The 16,215-nt window shown below is 43.8% G+C and overlaps 1 protein-coding gene across 1 annotated transcript; it reads left to right on the plus strand.

Moving 5' to 3' along the window:
* The first annotated feature begins 11,637 nt into the window (after positions 1 to 11,637).
* On the plus strand, positions 11,638 to 15,922 carry LOC108703485 (nuclear factor interleukin-3-regulated protein). Its single transcript, XM_018239635.2, has 2 exons — positions 11,638 to 11,766; positions 14,348 to 15,922. Exon 2 carries the CDS (start codon positions 14,677 to 14,679, stop codon positions 15,673 to 15,675), a length of 999 nt encoding a protein of 332 aa, XP_018095124.1. The 5' UTR covers positions 11,638 to 11,766; positions 14,348 to 14,676; the 3' UTR covers positions 15,676 to 15,922.
* The last annotated feature ends 293 nt before the right edge of the window (positions 15,923 to 16,215 follow it).

Below are 16,215 nucleotides of genomic sequence, written 5' to 3' on the forward strand. Positions count from 1 at the left end.
TACAAAAGGCCGGGCAATTGTCCTTTATACAAAGAGCAGTTTCATTGCAACAGTTATTTCAGGCAATCAGTTACTTTGCTCCTCCAAAGTTAGGGAATAGGGACCCTCCAATTGTTGATCCATTATCTTTGGCATCTCCCTTTCAGTCTATAGACACAGACCATTGTTAGATTTGACAGCTGTTGTTCAGAAGATCCAGCAGAGGGCGCGCTCTCCATAGCCAGAGCTTCCAAAAGTTAGGGGGTGTAGTGACCTCAGCCAACATACAATGCAATATTATTTTCCTTATAGTGTCTCGGTTTAACGGATTTGGGGAGAGGGGGCTGCTGGACCCCACCATGATCATGATAAAATCTGCTATTTTGATCTCTTTGGTACCAACGATTGTGTTTGTGACAAAACAATTCTTGCATAAGTATTGTGATATAACAATGTCATTTTCAGACTGAGCAGTAGAGGGAGCTCTCTCCCCATTCATACAATTGCAATGGCCTGTTTCTATTTGAATTTTCGGTCAGGGCCCCCCTTATTGTGAATTCCCCCCCTTTTCTATTAATAATAAAGGGTAAAAACTACAGAATTTTTTTATTCCCAGTATATCTACCCCAAGTGTCCATCCCAAATCCCACCATAAATCCAGGGGAGCAATTGGATTCCCTCAGGCTGAGCCCACCTTAGATGAGCGGATTGTGATTCATTGATATAAGGAGCAAGAGCATGTTGGATTCTTGCCTGTAAATCATGGAAAATCGCCAAAAATGGAGGAAATTCTTAGGAGCGACGGGAGACCAGTGGACAGAGAGCAAAATCTGGAAACTCCCCAAAAAAACACGGGAGGTTGACAGCTCTGTAATGGCCAGTAAAATACCAGTTGGGTAACCCTAAGTAGGCAGCATCAGGCCAGGCCTGTTTTGAATCCCAGTCTGGGCCTGGTAGTGTAAAGGCAATAAATGATATATATTTGAGCAGGGCCACCATCAGCGGGGCATTGCTGTACTGGGCCTGGGCCTAAAGGGGGGCCCGGCTCTGCTGCACTTTTCTAAACAGTGCCGAAACTGTAGTTGTCCCAAACCTCTGAATGTCCTGAAGAGCTGAAGTCCCGAAGAGACAATAGTCCCAAAGCCGCGAAAAGACCCAAAGCCACTAAAGGAGCCAAAGTTGAAGTCCCAAAGCCACGAGTTCAGTTCTACTGAACACCAATGTGTTTTTTTTTTATTTTATTAAACCTCTACCCATTATTTTAATACTCTATAGGCCCCTGCCACCAATCTTTTTCCAAAAAAATATCTCTCTGGGGCCCCAATGTTTCTTTTTAACTTGTAAGGGGGCCCTGGCGCCAATGTTTTTTTTTTTTAACTTATTGGGGGCCCTGACCACCAATGATTTTTTAAAAACTTTTATGGAGGGCCCTGGCTCCGCAGTTTTTTTTAAACTTAGAAGGGGCCCACACAATCAATTTCTTTTTATAACTTGTGAAGGGGGCAGTGTTGGACTGGCCCACCGGGATACCAGGAAAACTCCCGTGGGCCCAGGTGTCAGGGGGCCCTTGTGCTGCTAAATATTTGGCCTATTTCATGGCCATTTCCTATTTCTTTGAGAACAAAGAGGCTAAATAGATGCTAAATAATAGATTATAGAATGTAAAGAATAGAGACTAGGAGAATAGAGGTTGAGTGAGGAGAGGAATAATAATAGTACTGAGAGTGGGCCCCTGGTCTATGGTTCTTTGGTGGGCCCCTGGTCTAAGGTTTTTGGGTGGATCACTGGTGTCCGAGTCCGACACTGGAGGGGGGGTTACTGTTTTTAGCACTGATCTCTGGTGTGGTGTGGGCAGGATCTGGGGCAAGGCTTGGGGGCTGAGGTGGACGGGGCCCAGAAAATGTTGTTGTATGGGGCCCCATGATTTCTAATGGCAGTCCTGTATTTGAGCTCTAACTTGTAGACCAGACAACACTCACATTCAGGGGCATAATTGCAGATTTCCAGCCCCCCCTCCACAAAAAAAACTGCTCACAGAACCTTTGACTCGCCCCCTCCAAACTCGAGTGCCACGTACTCGATACGAATGGATGCTGCACGCATATTTTCAGTGAAGTAACTATAGATGTAGCTGTCCTGTTCCCCGGGCCCCCCGGGGTCTGCTTCATCTGTAGTTACTCTTCTGCTCACTCATTACTCACTAATCTGACCAGCGCTGATACTGGGGCAATAATGTTGCCTCCCCTTCTCCCACGCCTCACTTAAAACTAGGGATGCACCGAATCCACGGATTTGGTTTAAGCCGTACCCCCAAATCCTTTGTGAAAGAACCGAATCCTATTTTGCATATGCAAATTAGGGGTGGGATGGGGAAAACATTTTTTACTTCCTTGTTTTGTAAAAAAAAGTCACGTGATTTCCCTCCCCGCCTCAAATTTGGATATGCAAATTAGGATTTGTTCTCGGGCAGAAGGATTCTGAATCCTGCTGAAAAAGGCCGAACCCCGAACTGAATCCCGGATTCGGTGCATCCCTACTTATAAATTTAGCATTGGAAAGGGTCATGGGTGGGCGCATCGCTAGTGCTCAGAGCTCTACTGCTATTTCTGTTTTTAAATAAAGGTAGGCTCTTAAACTGACCAGAGGTGGCATTTTGCTGGCCACTAACTGCCACCTGAGTTATAAGCAGCCCTAAATCTGACCCTAACTGACCTTTGTAGGGTTGCAATTTTTTTCAGCGTCTAAATCTGGCCGGCATCACTCCATCTGAATTTTCCAGGATCTCATAGTAACTTGTCTTTCAAACTTATTATGATGTTTACAGCAGCCACAAAGAAATGGTTGTTCTTAAATTGGTTATGGGATACTACTCCATCATTGGCGAATACCCTGTCTCTCTTAAATCACCTCTGCTGGCAAGAGGCGATAAGGATTAAGACTGCGGAACTCCATCTTAAACAAACCTTTATCAAAACTTGGACAATAAAATCGACAAACTCATGGATTGTTACAGTTCTGCAATGGTTAACTCAGAAAGCTTTCCATTTGCAATTATATAAGTGCTTCTATATCCCATTGAAAGACAGTATTCTACTTGATTAGTGTTTACTCTTCAGTGAGCATTGTTAGGTTTGGTTTAGTTTGGTTGACCTACTTTAGATCTAATAACAGTTATAGTGACATCTCCAACAATTATCTTTAATGTGTTGTCTTTCCCATAGCCACCTTAAAGGATAAGTAAACCTTTAAAATAAGTGAATGTAAAATTGATGGGGGTGCTATTCTAAGCAATTTTGTAATTTACATTAATTATTTATTTTCTTTTAATGTCAAGATATTAAGGGATACATGTACTGTTAATATGAATGAATTTTGTTACAACAGCGCCACCTGCTGGTCAGTTTCCCACCAGTCTGACCACCAAGTAGTCAAGGAAGTTGTCAGGAGAAAGAAAGAGGCTGCTCTGATGTTCTTCTGCTTAGGAAAGATGTGAGAGAGGTTTCTAATTATTTTCCTAATTTGGAAAAAACGGGCAGGCAGTTTTGACGCAAACAGCCTTTACAAAATCCGGAATGTCAGGGTCAAAACCAGACAGATGGCAACCAAAGGCCGTTGGTCTTGTCCCTGGTGCACTGCTTTGGGAGCAGCAGCCTCAGGGTCTGGAAGCGCTCTAACCATTGCTGAAATGAAAAAAAAGAGAAAGATAAATTATCAATGAAACAGGGCATTACCCTTTAAAGGACAAGGAAAGTTAAACTAAAGAAGTAGGCTACAAACAGGGTTGCCGCTTTTTCTAGAAAAAAATACCGACCTTCCTATATATTTATCTTTTTTCCCTATTAATAACATTGGAATCAGCCATCGTTCTTACCGGCCAGGTGGCAACCCTAGCTACAAATGTTGTAGATTATGTTTTGTGCTTCTGTACCAGCCAAAGGCAAACAAAGCCCTTTAGCTGTAAAGATCTGTGTCTCCAAAGATGCCCCAGTAGCTCCCCACTTCTTTTCTTTACAGCACTGCACATGCTCTGTGCTGCTGTCACTTACTGAGATTAGGGACCCACTCACAATATACAGTACACATAGAATAGAAATGTCACAATATAAGGCTGATTAGTAATTAATACAGATAATTACTACATGGCAGCACAGAAACCAGTACAACCAGCATCAGAATTTAATAATCAGCAAACCTGTAGCATCAGCTTATATTACAGGGGAAGCTCATTTTCTGCTGGATAATTAGTGACGAGCCCTAAGCTTAGCTTCTCAACAGCCAATCAGAGCCCACTGAGTGTCACAGACACTTTCCAAGATGGTGACCCCCTGTGACAAGTTTGAAGTCCTGGATCATTGCTGCTATTGACAAGCTCAAACTTTAGCCTTGTGCAATAAGTTCACTTTATAAAACATGCCATTTTTAGTTCTTTTAATTTTTAGGGTTTAGTTCTCCTTTAAACAACTTGTTGCCAGATTGTGTTATTTGAGCAGTGACTGGATCTCAAGGGACGAGGAGACAAACCAGTTTGTTTTCATGGCACAGACCTGGCACTTGCTATAAATCTTTAGCCGGGCGTAATAGCGTTGCTCCTCACAACTAGGTTACTAGGTCTTTGTGCTGCGGGGGGGGGGAATCTGGGGCACGGTACAGTTTCAACACATCCCAATTTGTGTTAAAGGACCAGTAGCACCCTTAAACAGAAAAGAAAATGATTCATCTGGCTTGGCATTCATACTATTTATATCCCATGTGTGTAATAATGTCGGTGTCCCTGAAGTCCTGCCTTTCTCTTTATTTGTATTCTTCTCCTGGGAGCTGTAACATAGTAATTTAGGTTGAAAAAAGACACACGTCCATCAAGTTCAACCTTTTAAATTTATTTTAAGCTGCCTAACTGCCAGTTGATCCAAAGGAAGGCAAACAACCCCATTTGAAGCCTGTCCAATTTTCCTCAGAGGGGAATAAAATTCCTTCCTGACTCCAAGATGCAATGGGACCAGTCCCTGGATCAACTTGTACTATGAGCTATCTCCCATAAACCTGTAGATTCATGCAAAAATATCCTGCTTTCTACATGCTTTTTTTTCTACTTCTCTTTATTTAGGTGGTGTTTCCCTTTAAGGGCATTTTTATTTCTTGGTGTTACAGGCCTTTTTGGTGGGGTGTCAAATTGTTAGACCCTCCCTCCAGCCCAGGGTGTCCTGTCCTGCTTTCCCGCAGAGCCCAATGATGTAACTCAGCTGTAAAGGTGCTCCTCACCTGGTGTAGTTGTACCTCCCTGCAAGTGCATTTGTGTTACATGATTGTCTTTTATAGAGAGGTGTGAATTACCGCTCACAGCCAGCAACATGAGCTCCCAGCATTCACTCTCAGAAATCTTCCTCTCTTCACATGTCAGACTTGCAGGCTTACTGTTCCAGGCTGAGATCTTGTTTCGTTGAAACGGCAGCCTTTTTCCTCCAGCCCACTGGCATCATACAGGGCAACAGACAATAAAAAGTGCTAACAAGAAGCACTTGTCTAACAAGAAGTTTGTTTAAATATGAGGCCCTTTTTGTGTGTAACATAGTTAATGATGACCTATGGATACTGGAGTAGTGACATGGACGTTCAGGCTGACAACTGAAACTAAGTAACCAAGGAATTGTGCCCCCCTCTTCACTTCCTCATCAGTAACATACACCCACCAACAGAAAAGAGTGCCCACTAGTAATCGCAGTTTCATGAAACCCGTCAGCGCACAATCAGTCCATTGTTCTGCCCCATCTCTAATCTCTTCTTAAACTTTCCAGGAATAGGGAACAATGTAACTTAGGGGCCAGATATTAACCACTTCCAGACTGTTGTTTAAAAAGGGGGAACTAAAGAACTGGAAGGTTTGCCAGTAGCAGAAGTAGTACAATAGGGTGTTTATTACTAGGGATGCACCGAATCCACTATTTTGGATTCGGCCGAACCCCCGAATCCTTTGTGAAAGATTCGGCCGAATACCGAACCGAATCCGAACCCTAATTTGCATATGCAAATTAGGGGTGGGAAGAGGGGAAAAAATGTACTTCCTTGTTTTGTGACGAAAAGTCACGTGATTTCCCTCCCCATCCCTAATTTGCATATGCAAATTAGGATTCGGATTCGGTTCGGCCGGGCAGAAGGATTCGGCCGAATCCGAATCCTGCTGAAAAAGGCCGAATCTTGGCCGAATCCCGAACCGAATCCTGGATTCGGTGCATCCCTATTTATTACCGACACAGCGAGAGGGAGCAGAACAACTGCATTATCAGAAGTGTCCCAGCAAACAAAGGGTCCCACATGGGTGCAGAGTCTAAAGCTGGCCACAGACGCAAAGATCCGATCGTACGAATCCTCGGGATTCGTACAATCTTGGCCAGCTTAAGATCAATTGTTACTATGTAGCTTACAGTCACATATCACCGTGAATCCAGTGCAGGTAATAACATATATATATATATATTATTCCCCTCTATAGCAGGAGATTCGGTTCAGTAATATGTGCCTTATACCCCCAGCCAATTTATCGTACAGGAGATGATAGGTTTCTGTTCAGTAATATATGTATTATTAAAATAGGTTTCTTTGCAATATTATGTGCATTATATCCCCAGTCACCTTACTGTACAGGAGATAATTATGATACTGAGAGACTGGCAAATTGCTAATGTGGTATTCAAAAAGAGATCCCGTTCTCAGCCTCAAAACTATAAGCTGGTTAGTCTGACATCAGTGGTAGGAAAGCTTTTCGAAGGGGTACTAAGAGATAATGTGACTTCATTGCAAATCATAATACTATGAGTATTTGTGCCAGCATGGTTTTATGTGTAATAGATCTTGCCAGACTAATTTAATTTGCTTTTAGAGAACAGAAACCTCGACTCTGTGATGGCAGTGGATGTGATCTACTTGGACTATATTAAAGCATTTGATACAGTGCCACACAGAAGGTTACTGTTTAAATAAAGGAATGTTGGCCTGGAACATAGTATTTGTACCTGGATAGAGAACTGGCTAAAAGATAGACTACAAAGAGTGGTGGTAAATGAAACATTTTCTAATTGGACCAGTGTTGTTAGTGGAGTACCGCAGGGCTCTGTACTAGGTCCCTTGCTTTTCAACTTGTTTATTAATGACCTGGAGGTGGCCATTGAAAGTACTGTTTCTATTTTTGCAGATGATACTAAATTGTGCAGAAGTATAGGTTCCATGCAGGATGCTGACACTTTGCACAGTGATTTGTCTAAGTTGGGAAACTGGGCAGCAAACTGGAAAATGAGGTTCAATGTTGATAAATGCAGGTTATGCACTTTGGCAAAAATAATATAAATGCAAGTTATACACTAAATGGCAATGTGTTGGGAGTTTCCTTAAATGAGAAGGATCTAGGGGTTTTTGTGGATAACAAGTTGTCTAATTCTGGGCAGTGTTATTCTGTGGCTACTAAAGCAAATAAAGTTCTGTCTGGCATTTTTGTGCCTCTTTATAGGTCCCTGGTGAGGCCTCATCTGGAGTATGGGGGCAGTTTTGGACTCCAGTCCTTAAGAGGGATATAAATGAGCTGGAGAGAGTGCAGAGACTAAGTGCAACTAAACTGGTTAGAGGGAGGGAAGAGTTAAATTATGAGGGGAGACTGTCAAGGTTGGGGTTGTTTTCTCAGGAAAAAAGGTGCTTGTGAGGGGACATGATTACACTTTACAAGTACATTAGAGGACATTATAGACAAATAGCAGGGGACCTTTTTACCCATAAGGTGGATCACCGTACCAGAGGCCTCCCCTTCAGACTAGAAGAAAAGAACTTTCATTTGAAGCAACGTAGGTGGTTCTTAACAGTGAGGACAGGCCAACTTACTGTACAGGAGATAGGATTCTTTGTATGGTTTTACCACCATATTACAAAGGAGATGGGATTATTTGCAGAACTGTAGGCATTATACCCCCAGGCAACATTGAGTACAGGAGATACAATTCTGTGCATTATAATGGTTAATTTACCCAAAGCCATCATATTGTACAGAAGATTTTAGAACTTTATTAATTCAACAGGCTATATATAGGCTAAAAGCCATTGTCATGCTGTTATATAGGGTGCTTGGGTTTTTTGGTTTCTCTCCTATTTCACTGCCCCCTCCGGCCTTAGGATTCCCAGCCTTCAGTCCTCCAGCAGTTACTGGACTCTAGTGCCCAAATTCTGATGACAGCATTACAGACAGTCCTTGGGTCACGTACAAGATAGAGTCTGTAGGTTTGTTCTTAAGTTGAATTTGTATGTAAGTTGAAACGTATACATTTACTTATTACTTGCTTACTCAGACAGATGTCTGTCTTAAAGGGATACTGTCATGGGAAAAAATGTTTTTTTTTCAAAACACATCAGTTATTAGTGCTGATCCAGCAGAATTCTGCATTGAAATCAGTTTCTCAAAAGAGCAAACAGATTTTTTTATATTTCATTTTGAAATCTGAAATAGGGCTAGACATATTGTCAGTTTCCCAGCTGCCCCCATTCAGATGACTTGTGCTCTGATAAACTTCAGTCACTCTTTACTGCTGTACTGCAAGTTGGAGTGATATCATCCCCCCTCCCTTCCCCCAGCAGCCTAACAACAGAACAATGGGAAGGAAACCAGATAGCAGCTCCCTAACACAAGATAACAGCTGCCTGGTAGATCCAAGAACAGCACTCAATAGTAAAATCCAAGTCCCACTGAGACACATTCAGTTACATTGAGTAGGAGAAACAACAGCCTGCCAGAAAGCAATTCCATCCTAAAGTACTGGCTCTTTCTGAAAGAACATGACCAGGCAGCAACAGCATCACCTGCTGGTTAGTTTCCCACCAGTCTGACCACCAAGTAGTCAAGGAAGTTGTCAGGAGAAAGAAAGAGGCTGCTCTGATGTTCTTCTGCTTAGGAAAAGAATTAGAAACCTTTCTCACATATTTCCTAAACAGAAGAACATCAGAGCAGTCTCTTTCTTTCTCCTGACAACTTCTTTGACTACTTGGTGGTCAGACTGGTGGGAAAACGACCAGCAGGTGGTGCTGCAGTAACAAAATTCCTTCATATTAACAGTACATTTATCCCTAATATTTTGGAATTTAAAGAAAATAATCAATATAAATGACAAAAGTGCTTAGAATAGCCCCCTCATCAATTTACATTCACTTATTTTAAAGGTTTACTTCTCCTTTAACATAGTATTTATTTTTACCTTTCTGTGCTCTGCAGTAGACAACACACACCAGAGGGAATTGGGGCAGGTGGTTTATTAAAGCTAAATGCTAATAAAAATTAAGCTAACCATAGTTTGTTACTGTAACAGCCTCTGTATGTAAGAGTGAGTTGTAAGTTGGGTTTATGTAACTTGCGGACTCTCTGTACTCTGGGGAGATAATTCAGTAACATTAATTTTCATGTTCTGCTCATGCTTCTGCCCTTCCCCTCCCGACCCAGACGCACAGTCACCCTGATATCTGCACAAACTCGCCTATTATATTAAATAAGCGCCTCTGGAACTCCAGCAACATTCTGACCTACATTTCCAAATCCAGGTCAAGCGTGTGACAAGTGCTGGCAAACATCACCACTGCCGACATTATGTATCACAAACACATTCACTGTACTGTGCCCTATTCCCCCTGTATCCCCTCACCCACACCCAGTGCTTTCCTCTACTTATTGTATTGTATCTGTGTCCCTCTGTATATTAGAGTGTAAGCTCTGCATCGCCAGGATTCTCTTCTCCCAATGCTTTCCTATTCCTGTATCGTATCTGTGTCCCTCTGTATATTAGAGTGTAAGCTTTGGAGGGCAGAATTCCCTTCTCACAATAGTTCCCTTTCTCTGTTTTGTATCTCTGTCCCTCTGTATATTAGAGTGTAAGCTCTTCATGGCCAGGACTCCCTTCTCCTAATGGTTTCCTCTCCCTGTATCGTTTATTTGTCCCTCTATATATGAGTGTAAGCTCTACAGGCAAGGATTACCTTCTACCAATGGTTTCCTCTCCCTGTATTGTATCTGTGTACCTCTGTATATTAGAAAGTAAGCTCTGCAGGACAGGACTCCGTTCTCTCAATGGTTCCTTCTCCCTGCATTGCTTATAGATGTAATTATATAGGAGTGTAAGCTCTACAGGCCAGGATTCCCTTCTCTTTATTGTTCCCTGTTCCTGGATTGCATCTGTGTCCCTCTGTATATTAGAGTGTAAGCTCTGCATCGCCAGGATTCTCTTCTCCCAATGCTTTCCTATTCCTGTATCGTATCTGTGTCCCTCTGTATATTAGAGTGTAAGCTTTGGAGGGCAGAATTCCCTTCTCACAATAGTTCCCTTTCTCTGTTTTGTATCTCTGTCCCTCTGTATATTAGAGTGTAAGCTCTTCATGGCCAGGACTCCCTTCTCCTAATGGTTTCCTCTCCCTGTATCGTTTATTTGTCCCTCTATATATGAGTGTAAGCTCTACAGGCAAGGATTACCTTCTACCAATGGTTTCCTCTCCCTGTATTGTATCTGTGTACCTCTGTATATTAGAAAGTAAGCTCTGCAGGACAGGACTCCCTTCTCTCAATGGTTCCTTCTCCCTGCATTGCTTATAGATGTAATTATATAGGAGTGTAAGCTCTACAGGCCAGGATTCCCTTCTCTTTATTGTTCCCTGTTCCTGGATTGCATCTGTGTCCCTCTGTATATTAGAGTGTAAGCTCTGCGTGGTCAGGATTCTTTTCTCCCAATACTTTCGTTCCTGTATTGTATCTGTGTCCCTCTGTATATTAGAGTGAAGCTCTGAACTCCAGGATTCCCTTCTCCCAATGGTTCCCTCTCCCTGTATTGTTTATCTGTCCCTCTATATACACGAGTGTAAGCTCTACAGGCCAGGATTCCCTTGTCCCAATGGTTCCATGTCCCTGTATTGCATCTGTGTCCCTCTGTGTATTTGAATATAAGCTCTACAGGGCAAGATTCCCTTATCCTTATAGTTCCCTGTTTCTGTATTGTATCTTTGTCCCTCTGTATATAAGAGTGTAAGCCTTGATGACATGTGTACGTATGTAATTCTCATCAGTCCCTGCCCCAGTGGAGCTTACAATCTAATCATAGTCACACACAGTATGGTCAGTGTTATCAGGGGGGAGGGGCCTGTAACCAGGGTCACCATCAGGCAGGAGTCCTGTTAGGGATCCAGTCAAGGTGGGGAGCTGGGTTCCTGGGAAAGGGGTGTGGCTTGATAATATGGGGCGGGGCTTGGGTAGGTCAGGTAAAGTGGCCCAGGGGTGTGAGCAGATGAGTATCCAAACCCCCGGGATTGTTCTTGGCAAGCCTGGCTGTAACTGTGGGCTAGTGTGTATAGCAAGGCAAGATGGTGCTGCAGGATTGTTTGCTTACAGCAGGACACCTGTAGGCTGATTATAAATAAAGGGCCCCAAAGCCAGGGCCACATCAGCTCTAAGGATAATATTGCTGTCACCTCTATCTGTTCTTTGTCTCTATTGCCAATTCCCTGTGTTCTCTCCCTCCCCAGCCCCTCGCCCTCCCTCCAGTCAATCCCTCCTCCCCCCCCCTCCCCAGACACACACACAGATTGTGACGTCGGGTTATGCAATGTCTGACCCACTAACACACATTCACACACACAGAGAGAAAGAGAGAAGAGAGGGGAGTGGTGCAGGAGTGGAGGCTACAGTAGAGGAGCAGAGAGGAGGAGGCAGAGGGGAGACAGATAGACAAAGTGCAGGACACACAGACAAAGAGCAGAGAGGAGAATGCACCCGTCTGACAGGTCGGTACAACGCTCATTATCTGTGGCTGTGCGACACTCTGCATTTATTATGTATGAGATGATTATACGTCTGTGCCGGGTATTTATACTGCATGTTCTCTGCCTCTCATTCATCTATACTCATATATATATATATATCTCTCCATAGGATTACACACTAAATATATAATGTCCTGCCTTCATTATACTCGTCTCTATCTGATCCCTCCAACCCCCTCACACACACACAATCTAGACATGTATCATTCATACCCTGCAGAGCTCACACTCTAACAATACAGGGACAAGGAAACTATTGGAAGAAGTGGATACTGCCCTACAGAGCTGACACTCTAATATACAGAGGCACAGGGAGCCTGCAGAGCTTACACTCTAATATATAGAGATACAGATACAATACAGGGAACCATCGGGGAAGGGAATATTGCACTACAGAACTTACACTCTAATGAACAGAGAGACACAGATACAAAACAGGGAGTGGAAACCATTGGGAGATAGGAATCCTAGCCTGCTGAGCTTATACTCTAATATAAAGAGGGACACAGATCCAGTACAAGGAGAGGGCACCACTGGAAGAAGGAAATCCTGCCCTGCAGAGCTTACACTCTAATATAGATACACTTAATGGACATGCATAGCACATGGTGGGTGTGAGCAGAACATGTGAGATGATTTCCCCAAATTGTCACTGTAACCTAAACTTCCTGAAGTGACTTAAAGGGAAAGACATTGACATGTGAATAAGAGATACACGTGCAGCCAAATCTTTCCTCTTCCACCTCATTCCCCTTTCACTGTATCTCACGGCAAATAAGTCACATTGGCACATTCCTCTGATTGCCCAATACCCAGCGCTGTGCCAGAATTTAGGTTTCAGTTTAACCTGCGCATTACTGGATTCTGCCTTTGCATCGGCGTGGATAGTAACCCCTCCCGTTTATTGTGGGGAATTCATTGGTGTTGGTTTGGGGGGGGGGCTTAGCCATCCCAGGTATTCATTAAAATGCACCTATGGGCAAATGATAGAAAGCTGTGCCATGAACTATGTATGTATGACTGAAATATATATATGGAAGATGAGCATTAGTCAGGACACCGTATACCCTGCTGTAACCCATCGGCAGCTGCTAAGTATATGTATATGTGCCCAGGGCATCAAGTGGGTCCCTGGCAGAGAATATGTGCCCAGTGCATCAGTGTGTTACTACGTGAGCAGGACTTTGTGCCCAGGTGGGTGGGTCCCAGTTTAATAATATATGCCCAGTGCATCAGGTGGGTCCCTGTTTGGTAATATGTGCCCAGTGCATCAGGTGGGTCCCTGTTTGGTAATATGTGCCCAGTGCATCAGGTGGGTCCCTGTTTGGTAATATGTGCCCAGTGCATCAGGTGGGTCCCTGTTTGGTAATATGTGCTCAGTGCATCAGGTGGGTCCCTGTTTGGTAATATGTGCCCAGTGCATCAGGTGGGTCCCTGTTTGGTAATATGTGCCCAGTGCATTAGGGTGCTAGGTGTCTGGCAGGGAATATTTTCACAGTGCAACAGGGCACTGGGTCTCTGGCAGGATGCCCGCAGGTCTGTTTACCAAACGCTGACCTAGTTTCTGAGCCATGCGCAGGCAGCTCACATGTCTGGGAGAAGAGTCACGTGGATTCGTGGAAAGGGAGGGAGGATAGGGTGTGTGCTCACATAGTAACACACTGACACATATATTTACACACACCCGGGGCAGCTTTGTGTCTGGGGGCAGGTAATAGATACCCGGGAGAGAGGTGCAAGTAGTTACACAACCTGATTTCTATGGAGACAAAGATCACCAGCCCTTATATTCTACCTGTGTAGCTCTTAATGGGAATCCTACATACAGACCCCCTCATCTATAATATACCATGTCATTTCTGATTGGTTGTTGCTCTTCTTTAGGGACCCCAGTCATTCCAATATCCAGAAAGCTCCGAACTACAGAAAGGCCGTTTTCAATAGACTCCATTTTATCCAAATTATCCAAATTTTCAAAATTGATTTACTTTTTTTCTCTGTAATAATTAAACAATACATTGCACATGATCCCAACTAAGATATAATTAATCCTCATTGAAAGCAAAACCAGCCTATTTGGTTTATTTCACGTTAACGTGATTTTCTAGTACCATTAAGGTATGAAGATCCAAATTACAAAAAGATCCGTTATCCAGAAAGCCCCAGGTCCCGACCATTCTGAATAACAGGTCACATAGCTGTGTTATATTTATATTAATTATAATATTACCTCTACATACCAACAACTGGACATCCCCAATAAGGTTCTGGGCCCTTTGCTGGACATCGCGGCCTGTTTACAGATATAGATGGAGTTTTAGACATTAAGAGGGGGATTGAGCTCTGTTTGTACACGTGAGGGGTTACACTCATGTAACAGTGCTAGAGATTGCCAAACTAATTAGTGCAATTTGCATCTAAAATAAACCAGGTCAAACGTGAGATGGCTGAGCTCCAGGGTGACATTATGTAAGAGGGTGGAGGAGCAGGACCTATTTCCAAACTTGAAATGTTTTTTGTTTCTCTCTCTCTCTGTGTGTAGGTGTGTCTGTGTGAGAGTAAAACCTGCTGGAGCCAGAGCCAGGAGCTCAGTACCTGAAAGGAGAGAAAGAGAGACAGCACTTGGCTTCACGTGGTAAACTCTTGGAAAGATAAGCGCATGACTCTTGTGCCCTACCTACAAGCATATCTACTGAAAAGGAGACCGCATATCTGTCCCTCCTCTGTGGAGGTCTCTGTACAATGCTCACACCACCCAGTGGGGTCCAGCAAGTGATTCAAACTTCTACCCACTCTCTCAAGAGGCTGTGAGGCACCTGAATCCTCTTCTCCTGAACCATCTCAAGTCAACCACTCAGGCTACAGGACACGATGGAGTCTCCACTTCTTGCTTATCCACAAAGCGGTGGCGAGCAGAGAGAAAGGACAAGGCTCTGCTCTAGCTCTGGTGGAGGCCGCCGGAAAAGGGAGTTTATTTTAGATGAAAAGAAAGACAACAGCTACTGGGAGAAAAGAAGGAAAAACAATGAGGCTGCCAAAAGGTCCCGTGAGAAGAGACGCTTCCAAGACCTAGTACTGGAGGGAAAGGTACAGGCCCTGGATGAGGAGAATGGAAGGCTCCGAAGTGAGCTGCTTCAGCTCAAATTACGCTTTGGCCTTATTTCTGCAACCTCCTTTTTGGAGACAGGGCAAGGACTTGGGGGCCGTGCAAGTTCTGACAATGGGACTTTGCCGTGTAGGGGTGGGAATGGAGCCTACTCCACCGCATACCTGGGCATGAACTCTGATTCCTCTGAAGCAGACAGTGGAGGGGGTGCAGCAATCGATGGTTACTCTCCCCGTGGTTCCTTCTCTGACCTCTCAGATCATTCCTCAAGGGACAGTCCAGGACCGAGCACCTATGGTGATGAAAGGTCCACAGACACTGAGTTTGCCCACCTGTGCCCTTCAGAGAACCCCAGTGCAGCAATACTAGCAACACAACGAGGTGGGGTGATTCTCTACAGGGTCGGAGGTCTCAATGTGGATCCCCAGCAAAGACAAGATTCTGGACTTCCAAGCTTTGCCACTCTAACCTCCAAGGAGCATAAATGCAGCCCCCCACAAATACGTCCCTCTATATTTGCACACACAGACCCTATACCTTCTCATCTGCAGCATCTGGTGAAGGCAGGAGAAGATGGCATCACAGAGGGACTGGATTCTCCTAAGTCTGTTGCATATGAATATCAGAGTGAGGAGAGTGGCAGTGAGGAGGGAGTCATTGGCTATTGCCCCCCAGAATGCCCACCTCATCACGATTCTTTCCCTGGAGTCAAACTGCCTCACAAGCTGAGACTTAAGTGCAGGCCTCATGGACAAGAGACTTAGGGGGCCGGAAGCTTTGGCTGTAGATAAGGACATGATGCCAAACATACAAGCCAAAGAGACAGTGAGAGCTGAGCACGCTGGATTCCGTGCTGACACATGAACTCAAGAGACATAACCCATCACTGTGACTATGTGACATGCCAGTTAGTATCATGTGCTGGGTAAGGGGCAGAGGAGGAAGAAAAGGGAGAGCAGAATTGTTACTGTAAATTACTCATGTAAATAGTAAAATAAAATCTCATGGTTATATCTAAAGCTCAGTTATTTTGTTATGGTGCAGTTATAAGGGGGTACTAATAGGAGGAGTAATAAGGGTGCAATATGGTACAATAGGAGGAGTAATAAGGGTACTATTTGGTAAATAGGAGGAGTCATAGGGGTACTATATGGTACAATAAGAGGAGTAATAAGTATACTATATGGTAAATAGGAGTTATAGGGGTACCGTATGGTAAAATATGAGGAGTAATAAGGGTATTATATGGTACAATGGGAGAAGTAATAAGGGTACTATATGGTACAATAAGAGGAGTAATAAGG

Source organism: Xenopus laevis, chromosome 3S (assembly GCF_017654675.1).
Source record: "Xenopus laevis strain J_2021 chromosome 3S, Xenopus_laevis_v10.1, whole genome shotgun sequence".
In the NCBI taxonomy this organism is placed as follows: domain Eukaryota; kingdom Metazoa; phylum Chordata; class Amphibia; order Anura; family Pipidae; genus Xenopus; species Xenopus laevis.

Coding starts and splice junctions, on each gene's coding strand:
- LOC108703485 (XM_018239635.2), top strand. CDS start 14,677: ATGGAGTCTCCACTTCTTGCTTATCCACAAAGCGGTGGCGAGCAGAGA.